This window comes from Panthera uncia (genome assembly GCF_023721935.1).
Source record: "Panthera uncia isolate 11264 chromosome A1 unlocalized genomic scaffold, Puncia_PCG_1.0 HiC_scaffold_17, whole genome shotgun sequence".
In the NCBI taxonomy this organism is placed as follows: domain Eukaryota; kingdom Metazoa; phylum Chordata; class Mammalia; order Carnivora; family Felidae; genus Panthera; species Panthera uncia.
Window position 1 is genome coordinate 120,206,632 of NW_026057577.1, and position 16,755 is coordinate 120,223,386.

General features: G+C 38.8%; 1 protein-coding gene across 1 annotated transcript in view; it reads left to right on the forward strand.

Annotated features, from left to right (window-relative positions):
• MROH2B (maestro heat like repeat family member 2B) overlaps positions 1–16,755 on the forward strand; it is a 79,087-nt gene that overhangs the window by 386 nt on the left and 61,946 nt on the right. Inside the window, exons 2-11 of the mRNA XM_049648916.1 lie at positions 1,235–1,465; positions 2,180–2,278; positions 4,969–5,123; positions 7,883–8,023; positions 8,379–8,471; positions 8,563–8,632; positions 10,290–10,403; positions 11,278–11,351; positions 13,811–13,933; positions 14,671–14,784. Of these exons, the coding sequence (XP_049504873.1) occupies positions 1,235–1,465; positions 2,180–2,278; positions 4,969–5,123; positions 7,883–8,023; positions 8,379–8,471; positions 8,563–8,632; positions 10,290–10,403; positions 11,278–11,351; positions 13,811–13,933; positions 14,671–14,784 (1,214 nt within the window). The remainder of the gene's footprint in view (positions 1–1,234; positions 1,466–2,179; positions 2,279–4,968; positions 5,124–7,882; positions 8,024–8,378; positions 8,472–8,562; positions 8,633–10,289; positions 10,404–11,277; positions 11,352–13,810; positions 13,934–14,670; positions 14,785–16,755) is intronic.

A 16,755-nucleotide genomic window follows, 5' to 3' on the forward strand; every position in this document is an offset into this window, starting at 1 on the left:
AGTAACACAGCTATTGACAGAACAAGTAACTAGAACTCAGTTTCCTTTTTCTTCCCATATGAATTATGATTTCTTCATGTGTCTACTTATCTACATACGCTAGGCATTATATCTGAAAAATTATTGCTAGAAATAATTTGAGTCCTAAGATGTTATTTTCTTCCAGAAAGGATTTTTACTTGTTATCTGTGAAGGGTACTAACAATCCATGATTAATTTCAGGACTTGAGATTTTGGAGCTGGGGGTGGGGGAGGCAGGGCACATCTGTGACTCCAAGTTGGGCTACAGTTCATGGAGGGCCAATTGAACCTTTCATTTAAATGCAGGCTTTTGGGGTCTTAGACCAAAAGATGAGAAGTGGGATGACCAAGGTCTTCCCGTTTGTTAGTACTAAATTCTGTTTATTCTTCCCAAAATACTGCAAAGCAATCCCAACTATAGAACTTATCTCTCCGGATTGCCAATCTTTTCCAGATCTTAATTTAGTAATTCATTCTACCCTTTGTTGTGATGTTTTTATGAGTATATTTTTTAATATCTTGTCCGGCTCTTTTTATTTTCCTCAGCAGGAGAGTTCATCAAATTTACCTAGTTGAGCATTACCAAAAGCAGAAGTCCCTCCAAATATCTCCAGTATCAATGATAACTGGATCAGGACAATACTAAAACCTCAAACTCTAGACTCCTGGCCCCATTTCCCTTCCACCATTCCCTTCAGTCTTTCAACCGTAGTGATTCATCACTTAAACACAAAACATAAATCCTAGGTTCATAGTGCCTGGCTAATTAGCAAGAAAACATATATTAACCTCATATTTATAAGAACCTTATTAAAACATGGCTTTAAACATTCATTAAAATTACATCTGGAGGTGCCTGGGTGGCTCAGTTGGTTGAGCTTCTGACTCTTGATTTGGGCTCAGGTCATGATCCCAGGGACATATGGGATCAAGCCCTTCACTGGTCTCCATGCTGAGCATGGAGCCTGCTTAGCATGGAGCCTGCTTAAGATACTCTCTCTCTTTCCTTCTGCCCCTTTTCCGTGCTCGTGCTCCTCTCTTAAAAAAAAATAAATAACCTCCATTTTGGCAGCTACTGACCCCTTCTCTAGAGCCTCCCCCCCCCCCCCCCGGCCCCCCCCCCCCCCCCCCCGCCACTGCCCCCCGCTGGGAGAGTAACAGCCTGTTCTCTCTATCCCAAAGATAGAGAAGGGGAACTCATAATATTAGCTAGAGTGTTACCTCTCTGCAAACTCACTCTGCTCTTTCTCTAGTTGTTATCGTTATTTTCCTTTTCTTGCTCAGATCCTCAGAGAAACCAGAATGCTGGCAGGTGAGGTTTTGGTGTCTCTTGCTGCACATGATTTCAACTCTGTGATGTATGAAGTCCAAAGTAACTTCAGGATACTGGAGCTACCAAATGAATTCATTGTGCTTGCTTTGGCTGAACTGGCAACAAGCTACGGTATGGAGGGAATAACCACCACATTTTCCTGGGAAACAACTACCCTGACTAATTGTCTAAACCAAATGGGTGCAAACAACAGAAAGGAGAACATACCTCCCTTCTGCTGTGCTAAAGAATATCAATAGCAGGATTTAGGCAGCTGTTTCTGAGCATAGATGAGTCTGCTGACTCACCATGAGTCCATGCTGCCCTGGATTTGGCTGGACTCCCTCCCACCCTCACCATCCCTTTCATCTGGCTTTGTTTTTGCAAAAGCCCTTTTTCTGCAAGGCACGTTCCACAAACCACTGGACATTTACATGAACTAAGGGTTTGTTATGATTTTTTTTCTACACCATTTTACTTGACAGATATTTATTTGTTTGCTTGTTTACTTATTTATTGAGAGCCTATTACCTGTGCTAGGCCCTGGGGATGCAGGAAATTTCTGGTGGGAGAGATGGACATTAATAAAATAATTATCCACATAAGCAACTGCTGCCAAAAAACAGGTACAGGTGACTTTGTAGCTAGCACCTTATTTTAAACCGACCACTCCTTGATTCTCTAACTACAGACAGGCATTATGGCAAGAGAAGGATAGAGGCGGATATCTTCCTGCTGCACCTCGTCCATGCCCCCCATGCAGCCTTGAAATGCTGACATGAAGAGTCACAGAACATCCCAGTGTGAGGGGTTAATGCTTTTCTCCTCTTGTGCCCCTCTTGGCAGTGTCCCAGAGTATTCCCTTCATGATGATGACCCTGCTCACCATGCAAACCATGCTCAGGCTGGCCGAAGAGGAAAGGATGAAGGGAGTTTTCTGTATTGGTGGGTATCCCTATGGTTCCCTCTTTGTGAAGACCACACTATAAATCGAGCAAATGCTTTATTTTTCCTTTCACTCTTGTTCTGTTCTTTCTAACAATAATAGCTACCATTTATTGAGTGCCTACCCCTTGGAAATTTCTCTCTCAATCCTCACTGCAATTATAATTCTATCTCTCTCCATCCTCAAAGCAAGGTAAGTACTATTACCCCATTTTACAGATGAGGAACTGAGGGTCATAGAAATTAAGGAATCTCCTTAAAGTGGTGACCGTCAATGAGATGGAGAGGTAGCATTCATGTCTAGGTGACCGCCCAGTCTATACTCTTTCCACTGCCCTAAAAGGCCTCCATTTCTAGCCTCCTTCTTTAGTTCCATCACTTTCCCCACAATGGTTCTAGGAGCTCACCAGCTCTTAGCAGCAGGCTAAATTTTGGCATTTCCTTGTAACACAATATTGTAGTAATGATAAGTAAGCAAACTAATCAAAAATACAAACAATCATAAAATTAAGGAAAATAGGTAAACAAACTGTGGGTCACAAACCCCCTCTCTCCCCAAAACTAAAATACATCTACAGTAATCAAGAGTCTACAAAGAAGAACATGCCCTGGAATTCCTAGGAAAAAAACATTTCCAGCACAGTGAGGGGCTTCTTGGAGGAGTCTGGAGACCTGGACTCTTCTCTCTGATCATCCACTGAACCATCAGGTGACTCTGCCCTCTTTCAATCTCATTTTCACCCGAAACGCATCAAGTAAAGTGATTACTAAGATCCCTCTCACCTCTGACGCCCCCAACACTACTGTTTTTGTAATATTTAAAAGCCCATGCTGTCAGGAATGTCATCTTGACCTATCAACCAAGTCTTTTCAGTTGTTTTGTCAATTTCTTCTTGTTTTGTCCTCAATGAAGGCAACATTTGTATCTGATACGTACTGAGGATTTACTATGTGCCTGAGTACTGCCTTGGGTATTTTAAGATTATTGTTTCCTTTAACCTTACAACAACCTATTAGGTAAGTAACATTTTTCCTCCATTTCACAGATGAGAAAATTGAGACGTAGAAAGGTTAACTGTTTGCCTGCGGTCACAGCTAGCATGCGGCAGAGCCAGGATTTGAATTGTGACAGTCTGGCTCAATGACTTGAGCAATTACACTAGATTAGCCCACTTTTCAATGCCTTTAATTTCCTTACTTACTATCACAGCTAACATTGTGTTCTTGCAAATAAACTTTGGTGTCTGTAATAGCATTTCTACCTACAACATCAACAACCAACAGGGAAAAGGAAATAAAATTAGAAATCATCATGGCATTGAATAAGGGATTCTCTGTCTTTGTGTTATAAAGTTATCTAGCACCCTTTGGTCCTAAAGCAAATTTTGCCTGACTGCCACTACAGAACAGGTATAAAGTTTTGTAGTAATCCATCCATTCATCTAGCTCTTCATTCAACCAATCAGCCAATAAGCACACATCGTGCTTGTTCAGATACCATCAATAGATAAGACATCCTTTCTCTCATGTTGTTTATAGGCCAGTGCAACACAAACATACATACACACACATACACACACACACACACAAGATTATGACAAAGCATAGCAGGAGATTATCAGTTTGAAGAGAAAATGAATTAGCCAGTTAATGGCCAGCTCTAAGATACTCAGGATGTTTCCAGAGTATTCTTTGCATGTGAGGTATCGTTAAGGAGTAAACTATGAATTTTCTTTATCATCTAGTGAAACATGAGGGCTGAAGGAACAAAAACTATTATTTAATGCAGTTGATATAAGTATGTATAGGTTGGTGGCGCAAATATTTTTGCAGGCCCGACATTTTTTTAATTTTATTGAAGGGAAACAGACACATGGAAAAATACAGAAATCAGAAGTGTACAAGTTGGTGAGTTGTCACAAAATGAACTTACTCATTTGACCACCACTCAGGTTAAGAAGCAGGACATTACTAGTACCCCAGAAGCCACCTCATCTTTTCTCCCAATCATCACCTTCTTCATCCTCTCCAAGGGTAAACACAACCTTGACAGCCATAGATTAGTTTTGTCAATTTTTGAGATCCTACACGTTGTTGTGTGAAACTATAGTCCGTGTTCATTTCTCTATACTATTACGTGTCTGTACTACAATTTTTCCATCCTACCTGTTGGCAGATATTTAAACTGTTTCCTGTTTGAGGCTATTACTAAAAAAAAAAAAAAAAAAGGTGAATATGAACATTCTTGTATAAGTTTTTTAGTTCCTATATACTTGTGTAGCTAATGGCTATATAATTAGGAGTGGAATTTCTGGGTCATGAAGAGCACATATTCAACTTTGGTAGATCACGTAAAATAGCTTTCTAAAATGTTTGTATCAATTCATGCTCCACTCCCCCCCACTCCAGGCAGTATGTGAAAATACCAACTGCACCTTAGTCTTACCAACATTTGAAATTGTCTGAAATTTTAGCAATTCTGGATGGTCTGTTGCAATATCTCATTATGGTTTTAATTTGCATTTCACTAATGTGGCTGAACACTTTTTATATGTTTATTTGGTACAGTCATAACATTTTACAGAAATTATTACACATTTGCTAATCGCCAGTGCACTCTTCTCAAATTATTTTACGGTCCCTCCCATCTTTAAATTTTTCTCAGTCTGTGGTTGTTTTTTAAAATGCAGCCCTTGAGAAGTTCAGCAAGGCCATTTACAAGTATGTCAACCACTGGAGAGACTTCCCCTATCCCAGATTGGACGCCAACCGACTATCTGACAAGATCTTCATGCTGTTCCGGTATATAATGGAGAAGTGGGCCCCCGTTACCTCACCCGTGCAAGTGAGTGGCAGCCTCAACATGTCTCAAGCTAGCTCTCTGTCCATGCTGGTTGAACTTGCTCCATTCTTTCTGATGTGATAATGAGTCTCAGTTGTTTTGGAATGCTATGAGTTGTGATTTATCAGGTTTATCAAATATTTTGTTTTTCCTGTTTCAAATCACTGTTTATTCATTCCTGAACTAATATTTATTGAGTCCCCATGATATGCCAGACACTGTTCCAAATTCTGGGGATACAGCAGGGATTAAACAGACCAAAATCACCACTCTCATGGAACCGACATTCCAATGTATGGAAAGAACAATAAATAAGTGAAAATGAGTAACATATATAGAAAGTTAGTTATTTCATGCCTTATATAACCCATAGCCCATATTTGGGATGAGCCATTGACTGAGAAAAACAACAGGCCACAGAAATTTCCTATGTCTATGAAGATGACAATGAAATAAAATAACATCTAAAGAATGTGCATGACTGCTTCAAAATATTGTAATGTCTTGCACAGAATAGGTAACAAAGTACATTCACATATAATCCCTTGCTTATCTTGCTTAATTGGTATAATTTTTTAATGTAGTATAAATTAAATCCTTTTTAGGTCCTTTATTGCTATATTATAAAAGATGCAACACATAGCCTTCTCCAGTTCAGTTTCTTTTCTATACTTTAAGCTACCAAAGCATTTATTTTTTTAATATGCTGGGGTAGTTAAATCATTAGCAAACATGGAACTTTTAAAATATCCTGTAGAAGTCTTCTCTTTAGGGCCCCTGAAAATCAAAATTCAATACAAATTTGCCAAGCACTTTCCTAGCTTCCCACAGAAAGAGTTAGACAAGTGACTAGAAGGTACACAAAAGTAATAAGGGAACACAGAGAGAGAAGCACTTAACTCCTGTGGTGAGTACTGGAAAGGCCATGACGTTGAAACTGAGCTTGCAGCCTATAAAGACATTCACTGCAGGCAAGATGCATTCCCTAAAGAGGCAATAAAACCCACTGAAGCATAGGCTGAGATGAGATAACATGCACACTTGAGTGAGCCCAGTGGGAGAAAGAGAAGGGGAGAAGAGAAAGGGGAATATAAAGGGGCAGAAATAAATGAAACCAGATAGGTGGTCTTGGCCATACAATGAAGGGCCTTGAATGCTACACAGGAGCTTGGACTTTTTTTAAATAGGAAATGAGAGACCTTTGAAAGGGTTCTAAGCAAGGAATAATTTTCAAGAAGCAAAGGGAGATCTATGGAGTATTGTTCCAGTGCTCAAGCAAGAATAATCTTGAAAAGTGTCCATTGCTTGGAAATGTCCAATTCCTTAAAAGAATCGTCCAGCTGACACACAGTTGGGTGAAATAAATGGTTGTTATTATGAGCCACTAAGTTTTGAGATGCTTTGCTGTATGACAAAACTTAGCAGGCAGAAAAAAATTCATCATATAATATTAGGTAGAAAAAGCAGAATGTAGAACTATAAAGAATAACACTAATTTTTTAAAAAATTAAAATGTATGGAGAAAGTATAGAAAAGAAAATTTCAAATAAATAAAAATCATATTAAAATACACCAAACAGTGTATAGTCATGAGTACTATAGATACTATTAGCAATGTGAATACTGTGTTTTCTTCTTCATCATAACTTTTGTGATTTCTAAACTTTTATAATCAACCTATTTACACTTATATTTTATACATGTTCATTTTTTGTGTCAATAGAAGCCAGATTATAATGGATTGAGGAATAAATGAGAAGTGAGAAGTGGAGATAGCAAATGCAGACCTCTCTTTCAGAGAGCTTTGCTTTTTTTGCTTGTTTCAAGTTTTTATTTAAATTCTAGTTAATTAACATATAGTGTAATATTGGTTTCAGGAGTAGAATTTACTGATTCAGCATTTCCACTTTTTTAAGGAAAGAAACAGAATCGGGGTCTAAGTAATACAGAGTCAAAGAATTTTTTTTAAACATGAGGGAAATTCGGGGCGCCTGGGTGGCTCAGTCGGTTGGGCGCCCGACTTCAGCTCAGGTCATGATCTCACAGTTCGTGAGTTCGAGCCTCATGTAGGGCTCTGTGCTGACAGCTCGGAGCCTGGAGCCTGCTTCAGATTCTGTGTCTCCTTCTCTCTCTGGCCCTCCCCTGTTCATGCTCTGTCTCTGTCTCAAAAATAAATAAAAACATTTAAAAATTTTTAAAAAAATAAATATGAGGGAAATTTTAAATCTGTTAGCATATTGAAAGAAAGTGACCATTAGAGAAAGGTTTAAGAAATCTTTTTTTTTTTTAATGGTTATATTTATTTTTGAGACAGAGAGAGACAGAGCATGAACAGGGGAGGGGCAGAGAGAAAGGGAGACATAGAATCCAAAGCAGGCTCCAGGCTCTGAGCTATCAGCACAGAGCCCCACGCGGGGCTCGAACTCATCAACCGCGAGATCATGACCTGAGCCGAAGTCCGACGCTCAACCGACTGAGCCACCCAGGCACCCCAAGAACTCTTTTCTTAAGAAAGACATAGGGAGACAGGGAAAATACTAAAATGAGTAATAGTACAGATATACGTGTAGATATAGCTATAAATACAAATATAAATATAATTGCCTCGTGCAATGATCTTAACCTAACCATTTTTTGAAGGAATCTTTCTTGGTTGAAAACAGTGAGGAAAGTTTTGGGGGGTTGTCTGAAGCCCCTGATATTCTGAGAAATGTACAAAAAACATAGTGAAATATTAGAAATGGTATTTGCTGCCTCTGCAGACTTTGGCCATTGTTAAGGCGCATGGCCCCACAGTGAGCCTGCTGCTTCATCGGGAAGACCTCTGCGAATATGCCCTGGACCAGGTACCCTGGCTCCTGAACCAGTATAAAGACAAAGAGATTGATTTCCACGTCACTCAGGTAAGAGCCATGCCCTAAAGGAACTGATTCAGAGTCTACTGGCAACCATCCTGAAAGACAGTAAATCCCAAGAGGTCCAAGGGAACTGAAATACTGGTTTGGGCAGCTGAACTTAAATATTTTTTGAGGAATAGGCGGTAGAGAAGAGGTTGGCATAGCTGGGTGATGGAATCTCCAAAAAGAGATTAAGAATTTTCTTTTCAAGCTGCTGAGGCACGAATCACTAAAGAAAACTGGTAACTGCAGGAAGGTGATGGGTTTGTTTGCCTCACAAAACATAATTATTTGTCTTCCACATCCTGTGCTGCTGCTTCACAGGCAGCCTCCAACTAACGTTTGAGAGCTTTCATTCTAGAGTCTAAAACAAATATTGACCGCGGTGGTCCTTTATGATGCTGCCCTTCCAAAGGGCTTGAGAAAAACCATCTTTATCAATTTACTCCACCAGGTAAGAAAACCCTGCTGTCAGATCTGATTGTTTCACTTTCACTGGTTTTCTGTTGTTAACATCTCCCTCCTGGTTCTTCTTTCTCATTCAGGTGTGCAGAGTTTCAGAGCCTCCAGTAAAGGAAAATGAAATTGAAGCTTCAAGCTGTTTCCTCATTCTAGGTAGGACCCAGCATCCAGAGGGTTTTCAATAAAAATGTTTCCCAGGGATGATGACAACAATGATGAAGGGTGTGCAAACTATCACATTAGTTATTTCACACACACACACACACACACACACACACACAACATTCCTTCAAACTCACAGTATTCTGTGCCTCTCCCTATCCTACCCATTCCCAAGAGAAGCGCAACAGGTAGGGGAATCAATTACTCTGGTTTCCCCGGAAGTCCTTTACTTCTAGTTCTAAAACCAGAAAATTTCCAGACATACTTTGGGGATTAACCCCTTTCCAGATATATGGTTGGCAAATACTTTTCCCATCCCATATATTGCTTTTTCATTTTGTTAATTTTTTTTTTTCTGCTGAGCAGAAGATTTTTGGCTTGGTATAGTTCTGCTTATTTATTTTTGCCTTTGTTGCTTTTGGTGTCAAATCCAAAAAGATCATTTCTAAGACCATTGTCAAGGAGCTTACCACCTATGTTTTCTTCCAGGAGCTTTATGGTTTCAGGTCTTACATTCATGTCACTTTTTTTAATTTGATCTTTGTATATGGTATAAGGTAAGGATCCAGTTTCATTCTTTGACATGTGGCTGTCCAGTTTTTCCAACACAATTTATTGAAGAGTCTATCCTTTCCCTGATATATTTTTTGGCTCCTTTGTCAAAAATTAATTGACCACATATGCATGAATTTATTTCCAGGCAAACAAGGGTGAATTGGTAATCCTAGGGATACAAAATGCTTTTTTTTCTTGGTATTTGAGTTTATTTGAAACTGTGTCAAACCCAAAGTCATGCTTTTTTCTCCCTGGTTATCTCTTAGTACCTATTCCTTCTCTCTCTCTCTCTCTCTCTCTCTCTCTCTCTCCCTTTACTCTTTCCCTTTCCTTCTTGCTTTCACACCACAATACCACTCGTTGTCTGGTTAGAATAACAGGAATGAGTGGTAGAGGGAGCACAAAGCTCTCAGAGTCAGTATACAAACTCTGTTCTGACATAGACCCTAAGAAGTAAGGACAAGAGCAATCCCATACCTCCCAGACATCCTCCCTCCCCCAAAAATGTCATTTCTATTACTTCACTACATACCTTTCTATTATATCCTAGGTCTTTCCTAATTGATCCCTCTGTTTTTATTCTTTCCTCTGTTCTATGCTCGATGTAATTAACTGTTTCACTTTATCTCTGATAATTGTGAACCTAAACTGCTCTACTCACATCAGGCCTTCTCTCTCTTCCCTGCTTCCTCCCTTACTCATGTAGCTCTCTAGTTCCACAACTGGTGAAGCATCACTCCAACCTTTGCCTCCATGTTCATAAGGCATTCTCCCCCTGTCTCCTCTCCTTTCCTCCTCTCATATTGAATTAGGGTCAACCCTAGTAACCTTATCTTAATTTGATTCCATTGTAAAAAACCTCATTTCCAAATAAAGTCATATTCACAGGCATGAACCGATGTGGACCTAAGTATATAAATCTGTCTTAGTGACCAAACTGCCTGATTCTGTGTTGCTAAAGATGCACGAATATCATAAAATCTAATTACCAACCAAAGAGTGACAATCTTCATGGAATCCCCCTTTTCCCATTTGCAAGTATTTTACCTAAGGTGAAAATGAGTTCTGTGACCAGCATTTATTCAACCTTCAGCCCATTCCAACCCTGCAGACCTGATGGAATTTTTTGATGAACAATTGAGAAATAATAATGAAACCTTTCGAACGGGAATCTTGACTTTGTTAAGATCGGCTATCAATGCTGAGGGTAAGCAAAGGGATGAAGTCACAGTGGTTTATTTTGTGCCAAGAAGAAAACTGAAGCCTATGCATTCTCTAACTCTATTCTATGTCTTTGGGGTGTTTATAGAGGATCACATTCAAGTGAAACTCTGTCTTCTCTGTCATCTACAATCTACTAATTTTAAACAGGCATTTTCAATCACCTCTCTTCTTTCATGATATTTAGAGATATACCTAGGGGAGAAGGACAAGTAGAATTAGAATTTAAAAGATCTAGTAAGCTGGTTAAGTGGCCCAATAAATAGAGAGTAGGTGGGAGGATGCACCCTAGAGATTAGTACATTTAGAAAAGAGCAGAATTTAATGAAATATCATATTTCATTAATGCCAAGAAGCACATACTTTCATGATATTGGAGTGCATCTCATAATTGATACCATCTTTAATTATAATCAGCCACTATAAGGGGTTTTTTGGTACAATATAAAATAATGATGTCTCAAAAGTTGATGATATCTTGGATTCAATACAATATGAATTATATTACATTATAATATTTTTAAAAATTAAGTTAACCCTGGGATTTACTGAAGAATCAGCAGACAAGAAACATAGTCTCACAAAATTTAAAGCTAATCCATTGGGCATGATATATTGAGTCCACTTTGGAACCTAACATTTTAAACAAGACGAAACCAAATACAATAGGGAGCAAAGAGAGCAATTAACATCTTTTAAAAATTGGAAAAGAAGAGAGTAAGAGAAACTGAATAACATGAAATGTTACGGACAAAAGACTTTGCAGTTATGTGCCATAAGTCTAATAGGTTTTCATCACTCCTAGAACATACTGTACTCCTACTGAACCCAGTCTCTTAATTTCTCTCCCTGTCTTTCAGAGCCCAAATTGAGGGATTATATCACTTCAATTGAAAGAACAGTCAAAGTTGTCATGGGCGACCTCAGTATAAAAGTAAGAGAATTAATGGGGACTTTGATTTTTGATGATGTTTTAATGAATTAATGAAATGGTTTTGATTCTTTAAAAATATACTTATGAGATTGCTTTATAAAGAGCTCAGTGATGAATTCTATTTTTAGTAGAATTCCATCTTTCCCTGAAAGATAAACGATATCAAGGTAAATTCTAAAGTACACTCAGTTCAAGGGCTTATTAGTATAAAAAAAGATTTTTGCCTAGAGCATCACAGAGCTATGCTCCTCAAATAGTTTTAAAATTGTTAATTATAAAAATAACATATCTTCCTCCAAAAAAATAATAACCCCTAAACCTGTTTTTTTTTTTTTTTTTATTTTAGCTTAGATATCCTATTTTCCAACTAGGAAGCACCTACAGCAAGTCTTGAACATAGTAGGTTGTGCAATATTTCCTGATTATTTGATTAAAGCATTCCATATCAGAAAAGATATATAACTTGTACTGAAACAAATATAAGAAGTAGAAATTATTGTATTTTTTAAATTAAAACCATATTTTGTTTGGATCAAAGTCCTATACAGAAACCAATGAAAATAAGAAAATCCCCCTAAGAGGCTTTGGTCTACAATGATTATAACAAAAGCTATGCAGTAAATAACAAAAATTATGTTAAGCGAACTAAGTCAGTCAGAGAAAGACAAATGCCATATTATTTCACTCATATATAGAATTTTAGAAACAAAACAGATGAACATAAGGGAAAGAAGGAAACAGACTGTTAACTATAGAGAACAAATTGAGGGCTGAAGTGGGGGTGGGTGGGGAAATGGGCTAAATGTGTGATGGGGATTAAGGAGGTTACTTGTTGGGATGAGTACTGGGTGTCACATGTAAGTGATGAATCACTAAATTTTATTCCTGAAACCAATATTACACTACATGTTAACTAACTAGAATTTAAATTAAAAATTGAGGAGCACCTGGGTGGCTCAATCAATTAAGCATCTGACTTCCGCTCAGGTCATGATCTTGTAGTTCATGGGTTCAAGCCTTGTGCTGGGCTCTCTGCTGACAGCTCAGAGCCTGAAGCCTGCTTCATATTATGTGTCTCCCTCTCTCTCTGCCCCTCCCCTACTTGCACTCTGTCTCTCTCTCTCTCAAAAATGAATAAACATTAAAAATAATTTTTAATTGAAACAAAAAAATAAATAATAAAAAATAGTTAATAAACAGTGGAGTGATTACATATAAAAAACCTTGTCCAGTAAGTGGCCAAGCCAACTGAAAAAGTTGAGCCAACTAAAAGAGTTTAGGGTAGAATAAAAGAGGACAGAAACTTTAAGGAAGTCCAGCTCCCCAGGCAAAAATAGAAAATTTGTAACTTTTTTTTCTCACTTAGGTAGACTACTAGTACCTTTATGCTAATTGCTAATTGCTACCATGTGGCCTAACTCCTTATTCAAAATTATTCTTTTTTTTCCAACTCTCCATTAAAACACCCATTCAGTAAAGAATTAGATCTGAGCTTTCATTCCTCAGGGAAGCAATCCAATAAGCAAAACTAATTATTTAAACATTGTAATACAGGTTCATAATCCCTTGTTCTAATCCCTGGGGCCAGATATATTTCAGAATTCACAACCTTCCTGATTTCAGAAAAACATTTCTGTGACAGGAGTCACAAACTCATTAATATCTCTGCAAGAGAACATATGCATATTCACACTACATTGAATAAGTAAAGACCATAGTTTTAAAACAGTTCAGTTGAGTTTTGCCACCAAATGAGTTAGTGCCAAACTCAAGAAACAGAATTCCAGTTTCCAGCGTTATTTGGGTTTTGAAATTGTAGGTAAAAGATTGTAGATCTGTAGTTCAACTTGTTATCTTTCATTGAGGATTTTAAAAGCAAGGCAGTGTTTTTTTTTAGCCCACAGTACCAAAATTTCATCATCTATAGTAATAGAGGATATGTTTTGGGAACTAGGGAGAAAGATTTTGGCTGTAGAGAGCTTTTCCCAAACATTAAAAAAAAAAAAAGCAGAAAACAAAAAAGGGGTGCCTGGGTGGCTCAGCCAGCTAAGCATCCATCCCACTCTTGATCTCAGCTCAGGTCATGATCTCATGTTTCATGACATCAAGCCCCAAGTCAGGCTATGTGCTGACAGCACAGAGCCTGCTTGGGATTCTCTCTCTCCCTCTCTCTTTGCCTCTCCCCTGCTCACGCACTCATGCTCTCTTTCTCTCTCCCTGTCTCTCAAAATAAATAAATAAACACTTAAAAAAAGAAAGAGATGCTTTCCTGTAACCCCTTAAATCATAAACTATAGCTTTCTTCCTCCTCCATCTATTTATAGTACCATCATTCAATTTATACTCCTTTTTGGAAAGGTTCCCACTAAATGATCCATGAAAGTTAAAGGACAGGAGAAGCTAAATTTATATTCTGCCCATTGTAGAAGAATGTTGCAAATACATTTTTCTGATTCTAGGTAAGGAATTCCACTCTCCTCCTTATCCAAACCATGTGTGAAAAATGCTACATCGAAGCCAGGGAAGGATGGCCACTGATTGATTACATCTTCTCCCAGTTTGCCATGTCCAACAAGAATCTGGTATGATGAAGAGGGTGCGGTTTTGAAAGCTACACTGTAACCAGGACAGTTGACTCAACTGGTTTGTTTTTTTTTTTTAATGGCTGAGGTTCAATTCAATGACTGATTTAGAAGTTATATTTCAATCTTATCACTTTCATTGAAAGATTTTTCAGCCTTTATTGTTCTCCTCAGTTTTCTTTCACTGATACCACTTTCAACTTATGATAAACCCCAGGTAGGTGAAACTATGGTTTTCCTTAAGGAGGAGACAACTTTCCTCAAAGGCTTGGGACAGGGGTAGAGAAAATGAATTACTTCCGAGAAAACAAGACACATCCACTCTTGCTGTACTGGGGTTGACTTCCTGAAGACCATGTGGGTAAGAGCTCTGTGATCTTAGTAAGACCATGACAGCTGAAATTACAGTCCACTCCACTAGGAAGCAGTGTCTTTGAAAATTTTGCCCCAGAGAAAATGGCAAAGGCCTGAGGGAGAGAGAGAACATCTGCAGTTCAAGGATCCTCACAATTTTTGCTTTTCTGCTTTATCCAGCAGTGTGTGTTCTAACCCATTCCTCCAAGGAACACTTTAAAACAGAAATCAGATACTGAAGACCAAGATTGCTGGGTTCCTTGAGCCCCTTAATTTGAGTGACTACGTCCTCCACCCCAGAGTCTGAGAACGCATCCAAGTAAGGTCAGAGGGGATCAGCAGGAGGGACTATTAACAAGTCACCTGTTTCATCTTTCTTGAAGGAAAAACCAATGAAACCTAATTCCCATGAGGATGAAAAGGGAGAGAAATCTGTTCGGGAACTAAGCCTTGAGGTCTTAAAAACCCTAGACCCACTGGTCACTGGCATGCCTCAGGTAAGGGGTCTTTTGTCACCACTGACAGTTACTTTGATCATCTTTCTGAAGCTCTGCCCATTTAGGAGTAAAGACAAGAATTTGTCCTTCATGTGTCATCAGCTTTTTGATGCTCTCATGAGAGGAAGTGCATTACCGTGCTCAGTGCCCCAAACATGGTAGTTTCTCAAAAACAGGTGTTGAATTAATTCGTGATCTCTTATATCTGGATAGCCAATGAGAGTTTACAAGCACCTTAATATATTGTTTCTCTTCTTCCCCTAACATATCTAGACATAACAGTAAGTGATGTGTGGAGATATTGATTCAGTGAATGCTAACCTTTTCCCATTCATCTGGGAAGGTGTTGAAAGCACACATTCTCAGACTTCACCTAAGGGTTAAAAATAATCTGCACCTTAAGGGGAATAAGCCTCAGAAGCTGTATTTTCCCTAAGCAAAAATAACCTGAGAAAGGATTAACTGACTAGAAATGCATAGCACAGACAGGAGAAAATCAACAGACCAATTTAAGTGGATCAGAGTTTCATCTAGGATGGCATTTTAAGATGTGGTTCTTGGATTATCTAAAATATTTCTTTAAAATGCAGATCTCCATACCCCAGACCTCCTGAATCAACGTTCTGAGCAAGGGGCCCATGAATCTGCATGCAAATAAGTACCAATATTTCTGATGCATACTAAAGTTTGAAACATTTCAATCTAAAGATAAATGATGAAAAGAAGTCTCAGACCATACTCTTGTGGGCCTGAAATGCCAAATCACTACCTTGTGTTGGATAGCCATTCAAAATTTGAAACAAAAGCTAAACATTTAAAATGATAACTTTAGGGGCACCTGGGTGGCTCAGTTGTTTGAGCATCTGACTTCAGCTCAGGTCATAATCTCGCAGTTCGTGGGTTCAAGCCCCACACTGGGCTCTGTGCTGACAGCTCAGAGCCTGGAGCCTTTTTCAGATTCTGTGTCTTCCTGTCCCTCCACTACTCATGCTCTGTCTCCCTGTCTCTCTCTCTCAAAAGTAAATAAACATGAACAATTAAAAAAATGTTTTTCTTAATGTGTATTTATTTTTGAGACAGAGAGAGACAGAGCATGAGTGGGGAGGGTCAGAGAGAGAGGGAGACACGCAATCTGAAACAGGCTCCAGGCTCTGAGCTGTCAGCACAGAGCCCACGTGGGGCTCGAACTCACGGACCGCGAGATCATGACCTGAGCTGAAGTCAGATGCTTAACCGACTGAGCCACCCAGGCGCCCCTACATTAAAAATTTTTTAAATGATAACTTTAAGAGATGAGTGTATTTACATAAGAATAGATTAAGAGCAAAAAGAGGGAGCTTGAGATCAGCTCCAACTTACAGGAATGGGAGCAGGGTCATGAGAGAAGGAAAGAGATATGGAGGGGCATGGAAGATCTTATAATGATAAAAGGACAGGGCTTGGTGATTAAGTCTGCGTGACAAGACAAAAGGAAGAGTCCATGTTGACACCTAGGTTTCCATCAGGGCAAGGGAGTTTTCCAGAGAACATGAAACAGACTGACTATAGACACAGGTGTTCCAGAATTTCAGAGCAAGAAGGTCAGCACCTGGAGCACAAACAGTAGCAGCAGCCCACTCACTGTCTGTGCCCAATCATCCTCTCTCAGAGCAGTCCATTCCAGTCTTTGAGTTTGGGGATGTATACAACTTATTTTGGGTTGTCACATTGATCAGAGGCTTTGTGGCACTTGGTGAGTGGAGCCCAGGGATGCTAGACTTCCTGCATTTTGTAGAACTCATCTTCACGATGAAGGATTGTCCTGCCCCAAATTCCAGCAGCAAACCCATGCAGAAATGCTGAGTAACACTCACTACAACTAGCACCTGAAAATGAATGTGCTGTGCAGAGATTTTATATGATGACTTCATTTTGATTTGGCCTGAAGAGCAAAAAAAAAAAAAAAAAAAAAAAAAAAAAAAAAAAAAAAAA